Genomic DNA, 17,104 nt, shown 5'->3' on the forward strand with positions numbered 1-17,104 from the left:
CAACCCCCCCGGGAACAATAGATGATCTACAGCCACTTGCTCAATCCAATAAAGCAGGCGATGGGCGATTCCTAACCCACCTGCCTCTGTAATCACATTACTGCTGCGCAGGTCAATCACATGAATATCAGGACTGAAGAACAACTGAAGAACGACTGAAGAAGAACTGGAGAACGACTGAGAACAACTGGAGAACGACTGAAGAAGAACTGAAGAAGAACTGAAGAACGACTGGAGAACGACTGGAGAGAAGGACTAGAGAACGACTGAAGAAGGACTAGAGAACGACTGGAGAACAACTGAAGGACTGCAGAGCGACTGGAACGACCTTCCTATACAACGATTTCCCTATAGAACGAGTTCCCTGCAGAACGAGTACCCCTGCAGAACGAGTACCCTGCAGAACGAGTACCCCTGCAGAACGAGCTCCCTGCAGAACGAGTTCGCTGCAGAACGAGTTCCCTGCAGAACGAGTTCCCTGCAGAACGAGTTCCATGCAGAACGAGTACCCTGCAGAATGAGTACCCTATAGAACAAGCTCCCTGTAGAACGAGTTCCCTATAGAACAAGCTCCCTGTAGAACGAGTTCCCTGCAGAACGAGCTCCCTGCAGAACGAGCTCCCTGCAGAACGAGTTCCCTGCAGAACGAGCTCCCTGCAGAACGAGCTCCCTGCAGAACGAGTTCCCTGCAGAACGAGCTCCCTGTAGAACGAGTTCCCTGCAGAACGAGCTCCCTGCAGAACGAGTTCCCTGCAGAACGAGCTCCCTGTAGAACGAGCTCCCTGCAGAACGAGTTCCCTGCAGAATGAGTACCCCTATAGAACAAGTTCCCTATAGAACAAGCTCCCTGCAGAACGAGCTCCCTGCAGAACGAGCTCCCTGCAGAACGAGTTCCCTGCAGAACGAGTTCCCTGCAGAGGTATGTTTGAATGTTTGAACGAGGAAGACACACTGAAGGGAACTTGGAACCCTCTGGAACTCGTTACAGAAGTTGGCCCAAGTCTCTCAACCTTCATCCTCCAAACATCGTCCAAAACTGCTTCTTCTTCTTCCTCCTCAGTCACATAGAGAACCAGGCCGGCCTGGAGAACATAACCGGACGTCGACCTGGTGAACTACAAAGAGCTGAGGAACCTGTAAGTTGAAACTCTTTTCCACATTATAGAGGCATCTTCCTCCTCCAACATCAGATTATAGAGCATCTTCCTCCTCTAATAATGTAACAGAACTTCAGCTCATCAGTCATAAAACGGAACATACAGTCCTGACAGCAAATGCTAATGCCTAATGCTAGTGCTAGTGCTAACACTACATCAGAGGTCTCCAACCGCGGTCCTGGAGGACTCCCGGTCCTGGAGGACCCCTGTCCTGGAGGACCCCTGTCCTGCAGGTTTTAGCTCCTCCCTGCTTCAGCTTACCTGAATCTAATGATGATGTCATCGCCAAGGTTGTGAAAAGCCCAATAAGGAGCCCCCTCATTGAAATCAGGTGTGTTGCAAGTGGGAGGAGCTAAACCTGCAGGACAGGGGACCTGGAGGACAGGGGACCTGCAGGACAGGGGACCCTGGAGGACCAGGGTTGGACACCCCTGGTATATAGTAACTCAGCTATCTCCTAACATCAATAAGGGGCGTGTCTTCAGGTCGTTTCCAGGTGTGAAGCCTCGTTCTCTCTGTGCTCATTGTGTTCTGGTTTCATCTGCAGAACCATCACATCATGTAAACTGAGGTTCCTCTCTGCCAACACCTTCCAGAACAACGTCAAGCTGCAGTACGTGTAAGTGTCCCTGTGTCCCTGTGTCCCAGTGTCCCAGTGTCCCAGTGTCCCAGTGTCCCAGTGTGTGTGTGTGTGTGTGTAGAAGGAAGAACAAACAGACAGAGTCACATGACTGACGAGTGGATTAACAAAGCAGCTGCGTCGGGGGGGTTAGTGGGGTGTGGGGGTCTCGTTTGTGGGGGGGGGGGGGGGGGGGGGGGGGTGGGGGTTCGGGGGGTCTTGTTCAGGGGTGAAAGTGGGGGGTCTGGTTCTGGGGGGGTGTCTATTCAGATTCAGGCTCCTTTATTTACCCCACAAGGGGCAATTCATCTGTGGTTCCCAGTTGTTCTTTCCCATGATGCATCTGGTCTTCACTCATGGAACTCGGTAGGACGGAGAAGTGATGGAGAAGTGACGGAGAAGTGACAGAGAAGTGACGGAGAAGTGATGGAGAAGTGACGGAGAAGTGATGGAGAAGTGACGGAGAAGTGACGGAGAAGTGATGGAGAAGTGACGGAGAAGTGACGGAGAAGTGATGGAGAAGTGACGGAGAAGTGACGGAGAAGCAGGAAATGTCGGAACATAAGAAATCAATAAAAGCAGAAGATTAGCATTTAGCTTATTTAGCATTTAGCAAGACAGAGAAAAGTTAAGAACGTTGATAAGAACCAAGAAATAAGAACCAAGAAATAAGAACCAAGAAATAAGAACCAAGAAATAAGACGAAGATGATTGAAGATATTTCTGGTCATTGAAATGGAATCTTGTGCGGCTGCAGTCTGTTTGAAAGCTTGAAGGCCGAGGAGATGAAGGACTTTGAGGACCTGTTGGTTTTTCTTTGGGACACATGATAACGTCTGCCTGAAGACAGGAGGGACAGCTCCAGGACAGGACGTGGTCTGGTGGGTTTCTCAGCTACTTGTTGGTCCCAGATTGAGCCCAAGACCCTCTGAGGAGTCCCGTCACTCCAGAGCCGTTTGATGAGATTCTTCAAACCGGTCTTTGTCTTTGACAGACGGTCCATTGTCCCCAGCAGGTACAGGAAGAGGTTAAAGGCTTTCGATATAAGAATGTCTCTTCCTCATTAAATGGACTCTTTTGTTGACCCTGTTTGGGGATCAGCTCGGTGTTTCAGTCCAATTTGGGTTGTGAGTCAAACACAGTCCCGACATATTAATATAGTCCACAACGTGATGCTGCTTTCTTGTTCCTCGTCATTGTTCTGCCTAAAGTCAATGGTGAGCCTGTCTCTGAAAGTCTTCTGCTGGGGGGACACGTGTCCGTTCACCAACTCTCAGCTGGGTTGTTTGTTAAAAATGGTAAAAGCGAGACTAGAACCTGTGCAGGTCGGTTCAGGTAGGATGCGAGGTCGTCGGTTCCAATGTCAGGTCATCTTATTACAAGCTGAAGAGAAGTCGGCCAATAAAATCCCTGGATGGGACTTTGGTTTCTCCAGGTTTCTCCAGGTTTCTCCAGGTTTCTCCAGGTTTCGCCAGGTTTCTCCAGGTTTCTCCAGGTTTCGCCAGGTTTCTCCAGGTTTCTCCATGTTTCTCCAGGTTTCGCCAGGTTTCTCCAGGTTTCTCCAGGTGCTTAGAGACTCTGTCCAGAATATAAAGTTTGGCACCGTCAGCACCCTTCCCACTTTGATAGACAAACTGTAAAGGGTCTAGGTTTCCTGCTTGTAATAGGAACCGCCATGTATTTTATGACCCTTTAGAACATGTTCCTGAGCAGAGATGGAGGTTCTATCGGTCTGAACTCATTTAATTCCTCGACATTTTTGCATTTAGGAATTGGTATGATGGTGGACGTTGTCCACACTGTGGGTGTCTGTCCCCGATCAACACACATCTGGAACAATCTACCCCAGAGCCCACTGAGCTGAGCGCAGTACTGCAGTACTGCTGTACTGCTGTACTGCTGTACTGCTGTACTGCGCTGTGCAGCGGCGATGGTCTCAGGACCTACTGCTTTCCTCAGGGTACTCTTCTGTAGTATAACTACACATGTTCCGGGGCGATCAAAATGTCCTTTTCAGGTTTAATTGAGCTTCTCAGTCACGTGACCTTTTCAGAAAAGTTCCTTTCAAAGTGAGAGAAGAGTGAGACGGAAGCCTCTCTGACAGCCACCCCCCCCCCCCCCCCCCCCCACACCACCATCTCCCCTCCCCCCCCCCCCCCCCCCCCCCCAAACTACTGAGAAACCATGAAACCTTCAGATTATTTCTGTATTGGAAGATTTTGGACTCAACATGAAATAAAAACAAGCAGATTGAGTTTCCGCCACCATCTCGTCCTCGTGGTTCAACCCAGCATATCCATCGCTGTTCATCTGGGGGGGTGGGTGGGGGTGGGTGGGGGGGGGTTTGGGTGGGGGGGGTTGGAGAAGACGTCCACCAGTCACCTTTTACTCGCTCACGTTGGCGGATTATCGACAACTGATGCATAATAAATACACTCCACTCAGGGTCCATTATCACTTAATCAATACTTGACTGTGGAGGGAGGAGGGGGTTCTCGGGGGATTTGGATGAGGATGGGGGCTCTTGAGGGGTCGGGGGTCTGGGGGGGAGGTGTTGAGGGGGGATTCTCTGCGACAGATGGTTTTTTCAGATTAAGAGCCTATAAACAGCTTCAGGTTGTAAAATGAGTCATTCTGAGATTTTCACTGCTTTTAACTTTTAACATATGAACATAGAAATGTTCTACCTCCACCTCTTCACCTCCACCTCTTCACCTCCACCTCTTCACCTCCACCTCTTCACCTCCACCTCTTTACCTCCACCTCTTCACCTCCACCTCTTCACCTCCACCTCTTTACCTCCACCTCTCCACCATCACCTCCACCTCTTTACCTCCACCTCTCCACCATCACCTCCACCTCTTTACCTCCACCTCTTCACCTCCACCTCTTTACCTCCACCTCTCCACCATCACCTCCACCTCTTTACCTCCACCTCTCCACCATCACCTCCACCTCTTTACCTCCACCTCTTCACCTCCACCTCTTTACCTCCACCTCTTCACCTCCACCTCTTTACCTCCACCTCTCCACCATCACCTCCACCTCTTCACCTCCACCTCTCCACCGTCACCTCTCCACCATCACCTCCACCTCTTCACCTCCACCTCTCCACCGTCACCTCTCCACCATCACCTCCACCTCTTCACCTCCACCTCTCCACCGTCACCTCTCCACCTCCACCTCTCCACCTCCACCTCTCCACCGTCACCTCTCCACCTCCACCTCTCCACCGTCACCTCTCCACCATCACCTCCACCTCTTCACCTCCACCTCTCCACCGTCACCTCTCCACCTCCACCTCTCCACCGTCACCTCTCCACCATCACCTCCACCTCTTCACCTCCACCTCTCCACCGTCACCTCCACCTCTTAACCTCCACCTCTCCACCGTCACCTCCACCTCTTCACCTCCACCTCTTAACCTCCACCTCTCCACCGTCACCTCCAAATCTCTTTGTTCGTTCTTCTGTTTTTGGTTCCGTTGGTTCATTGTGGTTCTTTTTTCCTCACAACCTTCCCGGCACTCGAGGTCTAAAATGAGATGAATGTTGAGCCCTGCGCCGGCGCTGCTCTGTAACGTGGACCCCCCCCGGTGGACCCGGGCCGGGGAATGGAGCCGGTAATGGATCCGCCCCTCAGGCCAACGTCTGACATGAACTTTCTCAAGCCGGCAAAACAAATAGTTGAACCTTCGGCCCGAGGAGCCGCCGGGAGCCGCCAGCCGACGCCTCCCGGCGGCTCCTCCACCACGTGACGGAGATCAACTTTCAGTCTGAAGATCATCCGAGACGAGCGCTGATGATATTTAGCTTTCCTGTGAGGATTGAGCCGAGGATCGGCAGCGTTCATCTTCTGCTATCAGGCTGTTTATTGTGACGTCCGTCGTGTTCGACTCTCAACTCTGGATTCTTCTTTCAAATGTCTGTTTTTATTAAAGCGTCGCTGCTTCTGCTGTGTTCAATCAGGCTGCTGTGAACTAGCGCACCTCCTCACAGCAACGTGAAATATCTCCCTCTTTAAGTAGCATTAGCATTAGCCTGTGATTAGCATTAGCAACCCAGATAAACGTGAGCTCCTGTTTCTTCTCGTCTTTAAATCAGAAATTTGCTTCTAATTATACAAGATTTAGATTATAAAGTATTATGAGCTCACTGATAGCAATAGCATTAGCCTAAACTGTCTGAACAGTCACTTCTTTTACTCTAAGCTTTACAACCACCGCCGCTGTGATTAGCATTAGCATTAGCATTGCTCAAACAAAGATTGGTTGCTAGCTGAGCTATCTCAGCGGAGCTCAGGATGTTTCAGCTCTGACTTCTCTGCAGTCTCACTTTCTGGAGCAGAGTTTGGCGGCTACATGCAGGCGCTCGCAGAGCTAGCGTTGGGTGCTAGCGTTGGGCGCTCGCAGAGCTAGCGTTGGGTGCTAGCGTTGGGCGCTCGCAGAGCTAGCGTTGGGTGCTAGCAGTGCTAGCGTTGGGTGCTAGCGTTGGGTACTAGCAGTGCTAGCGTTGGGCGCTCGCAGAGCTAGCGTTGGGTGCTAGCAGTGCTAGCGTTGGGTGCTAGCGTTGGGCGCTCGCAGAGCTAGCGTTGGGTGCTAGCGTTGGGTGCTAGCAGTGCTAGCGTTGGGTGCTAGCAGTGCTAGCGTTGGGCGCTCGCAGAGCTAGCGTTGGGTGCTAGCGTTGGGTGCTAGCAGTGAGCGCGGTGCGTTCAGGGGAATCAGGGAATGTTGCTGCTCAGGAGGAAACGTGGCTCCTGGTTCTGGTCAACGACTCGTTCAGCTCGTTGACCAGAACCTTCTGGTTCCTTCAACCTTTTCCACCGAATGAAACTCAAAGCAGGTTTGTTCTGAAGGCAGAAGATCCTCCACTGTGAGCAGGAAACACTCCTCCCTCCTTCTCTCCTCCCTCCTTCTCTCCTCCCTCCTCCCTCCTTCTCTCCTCCCTCCTTCTCTCCTCCCTCCTTCACTCCTTCTCTCCTCCCTCCTTCCCTCCTTCTCTCCTCCCTCCTTCACTCCTTCTCTCCTCCCTCCTTCACTCCTTCTCTCCTCCCTCCTTCACTCCTTCTCTCCTCCTCCTTCTCTCCTCCCTCCTTCTCTCCTCCCTCCTTCCCTCCTTCTCTCCTCCCTCCTTCTCTCCTCCCTCCTTCCCTCCTTCTCTCCTCCCTCCTTCACTCCTTCTCTCCTCCCTCCTTCCCTCCTTCTCTCCTCCCTCCTTCACTCCTTCTCTCCTCCCTCCTTCTCTCCTCCCTCCTTCTCTCCTCCCTCCTTCACTCCTTCTCTCCTCCCTCCTTCCCTCCTTCTCTCCTCCATCCTTCTCTCCTCCCTCCTTCCCTCCTTCTCTCCTCCCTCCTTCACTCCTTCTCTCCTCCCTCCTTCACTCCTTCTCTCCTTCCCTCCTTCTTTCCTCCCTCCTTCACTCCCTCCCTCCTTCTCTCCTCCCTCCTTCACTCCTTCTCTCCTCCCTCCTTCTCTCCTCCCTCCCTCACTCCTCCCTCCTTCACTCCTCCCTCCTTCCCTCCTTCTCTCCTCCCTCCTTCACTCCTCCCTCCTTCACTCCTTCTCTCCTTCTCTCCTCCCTCCTTCACTCCCTCCCTCCTTCTCTCCTCCCTCCTTCTCTCCTCCCTCCTTCACTCCCCCCTCCTTCCCTCCTTCTCTCCTCCCTCCTTCTCTCCTCCCTCCTTCACTCCCTCCCTCCTTCCCTCCTTCTCTCCTTCCCTCCTCTCCTCCCTCCTTCACTCCCTCCCTCCTTCCCTCCTTCTCTCCTTCTCTCCTCCCTCCTTCACTCCTTCTCTCCTTCTCTCCCTCCCTCCTTCCCTCCTTTTCTCCTTCTCTCCTCCCTCCTTCACTCCCTCCCTCCTTCCCTCCTTCTCTCCTTCTCTCCTCCCTCCTTCACTCCCTCCCTAGTTCCCTCCTTCTCTCCTTCTCTCCTCCCTCCTTCACTCCTTCTCTCCTTCACTCCTCCCTCCTTCACTCCCTCCCTAGTTCCCTCCTTCTCTCCTTCACTCCCTCCCTCCTTCCCTCCTTCTCTCCTTCTCTCCTCCCTCCTTCACTCCTTCTCTCCTTCTCTCCCTCCCTCCTTCCCTCCTTCTCTCCTTCTCTCCTCCCTCCTTCACTCCCTCCCTAGTTCCCTCCTTCTCTCCTTCACTCCCTCCCTCCTTCCCTCCTTCTCTCCTTCTCTCCTCCCTCCTTCCCTCCTTCTTTCTTTCTTTCTTTCTTTCTTTGGTTTTTCTGCTCTTCTATGTTTCTGTTTCCTGCTGAGAAGAAAAGATGGTTTGTGTTGATGGTAGTAAATGTAAAGATGGTTTGGGGGGGTCCCCCTTCCCCCCCCGGACCCCCCCGGCCCCCCGGCCCCCCATGGCCCCCCCTAGCTCTCCAGGCCCCCAGGTGGTACCCAGACCTTGATCACCAGGGATGTTGAAGAGTCCGACAGGATGAAGAACGCTGCTCTGATCTCTGCGTCTGTTCCTCAGAGACCTGACGTCCAACGCTCTGGAGCACATCAGCTGGAGGGTCTTCCACTTCCTGCCGCTGCTCAACCTGTGAGTCCAAATCCTCTACATCTTCACACAGCCGCTCACGTTGCTCTGTTAACGGTCAGGACGGGTTGCTAGATTAACGGTCAGGACGGGTTGGTAGATTAACGGTCAGGACGGGTTGGTAGATTAACGGTCAGGACGGGTTGGTAGATTAACGGTCAGGACGGGTTGCTAGATTAACGTTCAGGACGGGTAGATAGATTAACGTTCAGGACGGGTAGATAGATTAACGGTCAGGACGGGTAGATAGATTAACGTTCAGGACGGGTAGATAGATTAACGGTCAGGACGGGTTGATAGATTACCGGTCAGGACGGGTTGGTTAAGAAACCCCCCCTTTAGCTCTACTGAATGAAAAAGAAAACTGGATCTGAACTTGAGGAAGAAGAAACTTGTTCAGAAGCAGTTCGCCGGTTCGTTGCAGCAGGAAGTCAAAGAGTCTAGAGTTCATCACAGTCGCAGGTTCAGCCGCTAACGCTACTGCTAATGCTACTGCTAATGCTACTGCTACTGCTAATGCTACCGCTAATGCTACCGCTAATGCTACCGCTATTGCTAACAGCTCTCCACCAACTCAGCCTCAAAGTAAATTCTTCCTTTAACCTCATCATTTGATCCAAGTTCATCCAAAAGGGACGTGGAGCGACTGGGAGCAGGTTCTCAGGTGTGAAGCAGCAACTTGTCCAGAAACCATCAACAGACTGAGCGCCGTCCTGAAACGAGTCCGTCCAGCTTTAGTTGGAGCCACGTCTTCTAGTGATGATCTGACAGAACATTTCAGCTGCTCCTCAGTCTAATGGCCAACCAGAACACCTGAGAACCTTCTAGTCCCACCAGAGGAACACCAGAGAACCTTCTAGTCCCACCAGAACCTTCTAGTCCCACCAGAGGAACACCAGAGAACCTTCTAGTCTCACCAGAGGAACACCAGAGAACCTTCTAGTCCCACCAGAGGAACACCAGAGAACCTTCTAGTCTCACCAGAGGAACACCAGAGAACCTTCTAGTCCCACCAGAGGAACACCAGAGGACCTTCTAGTCCCACCGGAGGAACACCAGAGAACCTTCTAGTCCCACCAGAGGAACACCAGAGGACCTTCTAGTCCCACCGGAGGAACACCAGAGAACCTTCTAGTCCCACCAGAACCTTCTAGTCCCACCAGAGGAACACCAGAGGACCTTCTAGTCTCACCAGAGAACCTTCTAGTTCCACCAGAGGAACACCAGAGGACCTTCTAGTCTCACCAGAGAACCTTCTAGTTCCACCAGAGGAACACCAGAGGACCTTCTAGTCTCACCAGAGGACCTTCTAGTCTCACCAGAGAACCTTCTAGTCCCACCAGAGGCGGTCAAAGCTCCAAAGGTCAAACTTCCTTTGATGCTTCGTTCTTTAGTGAAACACGACAGAGAAAGTTCAGACTCTACAAACTTGTTCTGTGGTGTTTCAGCTGGTCTCTAGTCTCACTCTTCTTCTTCTTCTTCTTCTTCTTCTTCTTCTTCTTCTTGACTTCAGGTCAGAAGAATCTTCATGTTTCTGAGAGAAATGAAAGCAGATTTTCTGTTGGACATTTCTGGACCAAGCTAAAGGATTGTTGGTGTGATGAGGTTCATGAATGAGGTTCTACCTGTTAACTGAAGTGGTCCTGCTTGGTGCTGGTCGGATTCCCGTCCGGTGCCTTGCTGAAGAAGCAGGCAGTTTGGCGCGAGGAGTGACGAGTGCTGGTTTGTGTCTCAGGGTCCTGAGAGGGAACCCTCTGGTCTGCTCCTGCCGTCTCCTCTGGCTGCAGCAGTGGCAGAGCGACGGCCGCGCCGATCTGGACGCTCAACCGCTGCTCTGCTCCGCCGCCGACGGCCTCCAGGTGGCGCTCAACTCTTCAGTCATCCACAACTGCAGTGAGTTCACACACGCACACGCACGTAAACACGCACGCACACACTCACTCAGAGCGGGGCCTGTGTCTGCAGGTCTTCCGGAGGTGACCATCACGGCGTCCCAGGACAAAGTTCAGGAGGGAGGAAACCTGAACTTCACCTGTCAGGTGACAGGAAGTCCCACTCCTGATGTCCGCTGGCGGACAGAGTCCCTCACCTCGCACTCCGTCACACAGGTGAGTGGACGGGGACGGGTGTGTCTCACTTGGCTGTCCTGTGTCTGACCTGCTGTTCCTGCAGGAGCGGCTAGAGGGCGCCACCCTGGAGCTGCTGCTCTACCTCACCAACGTTTCCTCCCTGGACAACCTGCACAACCTGACCTGCGAGGCGGAGAACCAGGCCGGGCCGCAGGAGAAGATGGTGCCGCTGGACATCGAGTGTAAGTGTCTCCTGGCGTGTGTGTGTGTGTGTGTGTGTGTGTGTGTGTGTGTGTGTGTGTGTGTGTGTGTGTGTGTGTGTGTGTGTGTGTGTGTGTGTGTGTGTGTGTGTGTGTGTGTGTGTGTGTGTGTGTGTGTGTGTTAGACTGCTGCAGGAGGAGGAAAGACTTCCTCAGACAGTGGAGCATTAACCTTCCACTGCCTGGATACAGTGGTTGTAATGTGACGCTCCGGTGCTGCTGACCACTGTGGTGGACCTTCCGTCCCCCAGTCCAACATACTGAGGTCTGCCTGTCAGGCGGTCCAGTATCCAGTCCACCAGGGGGTCCAGTATCCAGTCCACCAGGCGGTCCAGTATCCAGTCCACCAGGGGGTCCAGTATCCAGTCCACCAGGCGGTCCAGTATCCAGTCCACCAGGCGGTCCAGTATCCAGTCCACCAGGCGGTCCAGTATCCAGTCCACCAGGGGGTCCAGTATCCAGTCCACCAGGCAGTCCAGTATCCAGTCCACCAGGCGGTCCAGTATCCAGTCCACCAGGCGGTCCAGTATCCAGTCCACCAGGCGGTCCAGTATCCAGTCCACCAGGCGGTCCACCCCAACCTCTGTTAGCCTGTGCTCCAGGTTTGAGGGTTGGAGGGGTTGAAAGTCCTGGAGGAGTCCAGAATGTGACCACTGCCCTGGTCCAGGTGGGACTGGGATCCATGCAGCATGTAGACCAGGGTCCTCCACCTTCTGACGGACTTGATGGACCTGTTGTCTCCGGTGGTATAGCAGCAGTGGGGGTGCAGCAGTCTGACCCCCCTCCTCCACAGTGACCCCCCCCCCCCCCGAGCTGCAGCAGGTTCTCATCCCGTCCTCTTTCCTCATGTTGTTCTGCTCCTCGCCGGTGCGGTGGCGTCTGAATGCAGCCATACGATGAGGAGGAAGAGGAGCAGTCTTCCTCTCTGGACGCCGCAGGTTGACTCTGGAGTGTTGCTGTTGTTTTCCTCTGATCAGATGCATTAGCGTGAGCCGGCGGGCGGCGAGGACCGGCGGCCCCCAGCGAGCCGCCGAAGACGCTGGGATGCATTAGTGATGCATTACTGCCAGCGCCGCCCAAATAAGGTCATCCATCAGCCGCTCAGTGACACTCATTAGAAGAACGAAGCCAGAAGCAGCGGGGGCGCCGATCAGCTGGACCCACAGAACGAGCGCCGGGGGACAGATAACAGCAGCAGGGAAATGGGGCTCAGATCTGATTTGAGTCCTGCTAATGGACTTCTCCCCTCCTACTCCGGAAAACCGCTTCATCCGCACTGATTGGCAGCCGCTAACTGTGTTAGAGCCGCTAATCTATCAACATCAGCCCCCTGGTGGACGCACTCGTTAACCGCCGGCCCTTTAATTACTCTTAATCACGTCCCACAGCAGAGTGTTTACTGCTGAGACATCCAGTCACACTGATGGAGACCGAGACGCTTCCTGTCCTCACCTCCAGTCCAAGGACACTTTCTGTCCCGCCTGAGGCTAACAGCTAGGCTAACTGCCAAACCTCTGTGTGTGTGTGTGTGTGTGTGTGTGTGTGTGTGTGTGTGTGTGTGTGTGTGTGTGTGTGTGTGTGTGTGCACCTCCCCTGGTGAGGTCAGAGGTTAAGAGCAGGAGGGGCAGAACCAGGGCCTCCTGAACCAGCCCCCTTCCAGGGCTTCCAGGTAGCCATGGCCGGCAGGTGAGCACACCTGGCTCCAGTCCTCATGGCGGGTCGGCGCCGGCCGTCGTACAGACGGAGAACCTGGGAGGAAACATGGCGGCCGCTATGTGACGTGGCGGCCGCTATGTGACGTGGCGGCCGCTATGTGACGTGGCGGCCGCTATGTGACGTGGCGTGGCGGGATGCGGGGAAGAATCCAGCCTCGGTTCTGCTTGGCTCGAGTCTCGACGGATCAATAATTCCTCTTATCTAAAGCTGCTGCTGCTCTGCTGCTCTGCTGCTGCTCTTTTGCTGCTCCTCTGCTGCGCTGCTGCTCTGCTGCTGCTCTGCTGCTGCTCCTCTGCTGCTCTGCTGCTGCTCTGCTGCTGCTGCTCTGCTGCTGCTCTGCTGCTCTGCTGCTGCTCCTCTGCTGCTCTGCTGCTGCTCCTCTGCTGCTGCTCCGCTGCTGCTGCTCTGCTGCTGCGCTGCTCTGCTCTTCTGCTGCTCTTCTGCTGCTCCTCTGCTGCTCTGCTGCTGCTCTGCTGCTGCTCACATGTTAGATAAGAGCTCTGGTCACTGTGGTTCAGGCTGTGGAAGCTTCTTCATCCATATTTCAATAAGCAGGATTAATTAGGACAGGAAAGCTTCTCGGGACTTTATATCTTTTAAAATGGACACTTGTTTGCGTTGTTATTCAATGTTCAGGTAAATAAGACAGAGGGTAACAGACGGGAGCTCCAGTGTAGAGGGTCTATAGAGTGGTTTTCTTGGTGCAGAGCGGAGCAGGTTGGAAATAAAGGAGTGTGTGTTGTGGTCCTGTCCTCAGTCCCGGTGAGGATCCTGTACCTGCGGGACGCCGAGCAGCAGCACCACTGGTGCTTCCCCTTCGCCGTGGACGGGAACCCCGAGCCGCAGATCTCCTGGCTCTACAACGGCGCCACCTTCAGGCTGACCCGTTACGCCTACATGCAGCTGATCACCGACTCGCTGGACGGCTCCGTCAAACATGGCTGCCTCTTCCTCAACAAGCCCACACACATGAACAACGGCAACTACACCCTGGTGGCCTCCAACCGGCTGGGCCGGGACCAGGCCACCGCCGCCGGCAAGTTCATGAACAACCCCTTCGGACCCTCCGACCCCGAGGGCGTCATTCCAGGTGAGAGGGTCACTCCAGGTGAGAGGGTCACTGCAGGTGAGAGGGTCACTGCAGGTGAGAGGGTCACTGCAGGTGGGAGAGTCACTGCAGGTGAGAGGGTCACTGCAGGTGGGAGAGTCACTCCAGGTGAGAGGGTCACTGCAGGTGAGAGGGTCACTCCAGGTGAGAGGGTCACTGCAGGTGAGAGGGTCACTCCAGGTGAGAGGGTCACTGCAGGTGGGAGAGTCACTCCAGGTGGGAGAGTCACTCCAGGTGAGAGAGTCACTGCAGGTGAGAGAGTCACTCCAGGTGAGAGGGTCACTCCAGGTGAGAGGGTCACTGCAGGTGAGAGAGTCACTGCAGGTGAGAGGGTCACTGCAGGTGGGAGAGTCACTCCAGGTGAGAGGGTCACTCCAGGTGAGAGAGTCACTCCAGGTGAGAGGGTCACTGCAGGTGAGAGGGTCACTGCAGGTGAGAGAGTCACTGCAGGTGAGAGGGTCACTGCAGGTGGGAGAGTCACTCCAGGTGAGAGGGTCACTGCAGGTGAGAGGGTCACTCCAGGTGAGAGGGTCACTGCAGGTGAGAGGGTCACTCCAGGTGAGAGGGTCACTGCAGGTGAGAGAGTCACTCCAGGTGAGAGGGTCACTGCAGGTGAGAGAGTCACTCCAGGTGAGAGGGTCACTCTGCCATGTTTCTCACTGACTCGTCCAGTGAACTGCTGAAAAGACGACTGAATAAGAAACTTCAGTTCTTCTTGTGAACGACTCCGATTGTATCTTTTTTAGTTTACTTCCTGTCTGGACTTCAGGTGGTCCTTCATGGTGAAGTCGTTTATTTCCATAGTGAAGTCGTTTATTTCCATGACAGTCATTTATTTCCATAGTAAAGTCATTTATTTCCATGGTGAAGTCGTTTATTTCGATAGTGAAGTCGTTTATTTTCATGATAGTTGTTTATTTCCATAGTGAAGTCGTTTATTTCGATAGTGAAGTCGTTTATTTCCATAGTGAAGTCGTTTATTTCGATAGTGAAGTCGTTTATTTCCATAGTGAAGTCGTTTATTTCCATAGTGAAGTCGTTTATTTCCATAGTGAAGTCGTTTATTTTCATGATAGTTGTTTATTTCCATAGTGAAGTCGTTTATTTCGATAGTGAAGTCGTTTATTTCCATAGTGAAGTCGTTTATTTCGATAGTGAAGTCGTTTATTTCCATAGTGAAGTCGTTTATTTCCATGACAGTCATTTATTTCCATAGTAAAGTCATTTATTTCCATGGTGAAGTCGTTTATTTCCATAGTGAAGTCGTTTATTTCGATAGTGAAGTCGTTTATTTCCATAGTGAAGTCGTTTATTTCCATGACAGTCATTTATTTCCATAGTAAAGTCATTTATTTCCATGGTGAAGTCGTTTATTTCCATAGTGAAGTCGTTTATTTCGATAGTGAAGTCGTTTATTTCCATAGTGAAGTCGTTTATTTCGATAGTGAAGTCGTTTATTTCCATAGTGAAGTCGTTTATTTCCATAGTGAAGTCGTTTATTTTCATGATAGTTGTTTATTTCCATAGTGAAGTCGTTTATTTCGATAGTGAAGTCGTTTATTTCCATAGTGAAGTCGTTTATTTCGATAGTGAAGTCGTTTATTTCCATGGTGAAGTTGTTTATTTCCATGACAGTCATTTATTTCCATAGTAAAGTCATTTATTTCCATGGTGAAGTAGTTTATTTCCATAGTGAAGTCGTTTATTTCCATAGTGAAGTCGTTTATTTTCATGATAGTTGTTTATTTCCATAGTGAAGTCGTTTATTTCGATAGTGAAGTCGTTTATTTCGATAGTGAAGTCGTTTATTTCCATAGTGAAGTCGTTTATTTCCATAGTGAAGTCGTTTATTTCCATAGCGAAGGCATTTATTTCCATAGTGAAGTCATTTATTTCCATAGTGAAGTCATTTATTTTCATGACAGTCGTTTATTTCCATAGTGAAGTTGTTTATTTTCATGACAGTCATTTATTTCCATAGTGAAGTCGTTTATTTCCATAGTGAAGTTGTTTATTTCGATAGTGAAGTTGTTTATTTCCATAGTGAAGTCGTTTATTTCCATAGTGAAGTTGTTTATTTCCATAGTGAAGTCGTTTATTTCCATAGTGAAGTCGTTTATTTCCATAGTGAAGTCGTTTATTTCCATAGTGAAGTCGTTTATTTCCATAGTGAAGTCGTTTATTTCCATGGTGAAGTCGTTTATTTCCATGGTGAAGTCGTTTATTTCCATAGTGAAGTCGTTTATTTCCATAGTGAAGTCGTTTATTTCCATGGTGAAGTCGTTTATTTCCATGGTGAAGTCGTTTATTTCCATAGTGAAGTCGTTTATTTCCATAGTGAAGTCGTTTATTTCCATGGTGAAGTCGTTTATTTCCATGGTGAATTCATCGCTCACTGAAGAACAGTCTCAGCTGGCTGTATGTTTCCTGCAGTAACAGTCTCAGCTGGCTGTATGTTTCCTGCAGTAACAGTCTCAGCTGGCTGTATGTTTCCTGCAGTAACAGTCTGTTCTCTTTCCTTGCTGCCAGTTGATACGGATCCCAGTAAGTCTCCTGTTGATTGTCAGTCTGAACCTCTGAACCTGTTGTGTGTCCGAACTTCCTGTTGTGTGTCTGAACTTCCTGTTGTGTGTCCGAACTTCCTGTTGTGTGTCCGAACTTCCTGTTGTGTGTCTGAACTTCCTGTTGTGTTTCTGAACTTCCTGTTGTGTGTCTGAACTTCCTGTTGTGTGTCTGAACTTCCTGTTGTGTTTCTGAACTTCCTGTTGTGTGTCTGAACTTCCTGTTGTGTGTCCGAACTTCCTGTTGTGTTTCTGAACTTCCTGTTGTGTGTCCGAACTTCCTGTTGTGTGTCTGAACTTCCTGTTGTGTTTCTGAACTTCCTGTTGTGTGTCCGAACTTCCTGTTGTGTGTCTGAACTTCCTGTTGTGTGTCCGAACTTCCTGTTGTGTGTCCGAACTTCCTGTTGTGTGTCTGAACTTCCTGTTGTGTGTCTGAACTTCCTGTTGTGTGTCTGCCGGTGCTCAGGCCCTAAAACCAGGTCGGAGGCGGATGTGACGGAGAACCCGGAGAGCCGAGTGTTTGTGGTACGTTACTGAGGCTGACAACTAAAATGAACTAGTTCCTTTGTCGGAGCGTTTCCTCTGGTTGTGACAGCAGTGTGTGTGTGTGTGTGTGTGTGTGTGTGTGTGTGTGTGTCACTGAGCAGGTGTGTGTGGCGGTGGGGTTGGCGGTGTTCGCCTGCTCCTTCCTACTCGTCCTGCTGCTGGTCGCCAACAAGTGTGGTCAACAAGCCAAGTTCCACCGTGAGTCTGGGTTCTGTGACTGAATGGTGGATGTGGGAGGGTTGGGGGGGTTGGGGGGGTTGGGGGGGTCGGGGGGCTCGGGGGTTGTTCTTGGAGTTTGGGGGGTTTGGGGGTTCAGGGGCTCTGGGGGGTTCAGGGGTTCAGGGGAGGTTCTGGGGGTTCAGGGAAGGTTCTGGGGGTTTCTGGGACTCTGGGGGTTCAGGGGAGGTTCTGGGGGGTTCTGGGGCTCTGGGGGTTCAGGGAAGGTTCTGGGGGGTTCTGGGGCTCTGGGGGTTCAGGGGAGGTTCTGGGGGTTCAGGGAAGGTTCTGGGGGGTTCTGGGACTTTGGGGGTT

The 17,104-nt window shown here is 52.0% G+C and overlaps 1 protein-coding gene across 1 annotated transcript in view; it reads left to right on the top strand.

Annotated features, from left to right (window-relative positions):
• LOC308128012 (high affinity nerve growth factor receptor-like) overlaps positions 1 to 16,771 on the top strand; it is a gene marked incomplete at both ends in the record, with an annotated part of 21,270 nt that extends 4,499 nt beyond the window's left edge. Inside the window, 10 exon segments of the mRNA XM_080493681.1 lie at positions 989 to 1,097; positions 1,099 to 1,136; positions 1,705 to 1,776; positions 8,248 to 8,316; positions 10,049 to 10,206; positions 10,279 to 10,421; positions 10,486 to 10,624; positions 13,116 to 13,448; positions 16,494 to 16,552; positions 16,675 to 16,771. Of these exon segments, the coding sequence (XP_080349807.1) occupies positions 989 to 1,097; positions 1,099 to 1,136; positions 1,705 to 1,776; positions 8,248 to 8,316; positions 10,049 to 10,206; positions 10,279 to 10,421; positions 10,486 to 10,624; positions 13,116 to 13,448; positions 16,494 to 16,552; positions 16,675 to 16,771 (1,217 nt within the window).
• Between the last annotated feature and the right edge of the window lie 333 nt (positions 16,772 to 17,104).

Source organism: Lipophrys pholis (genome assembly GCF_963383615.2).
Source record: "Lipophrys pholis genome assembly, contig: SCAFFOLD_670, whole genome shotgun sequence".
Classification (NCBI taxonomy): Eukaryota; Metazoa; Chordata; class Actinopteri; order Blenniiformes; family Blenniidae; genus Lipophrys; species Lipophrys pholis.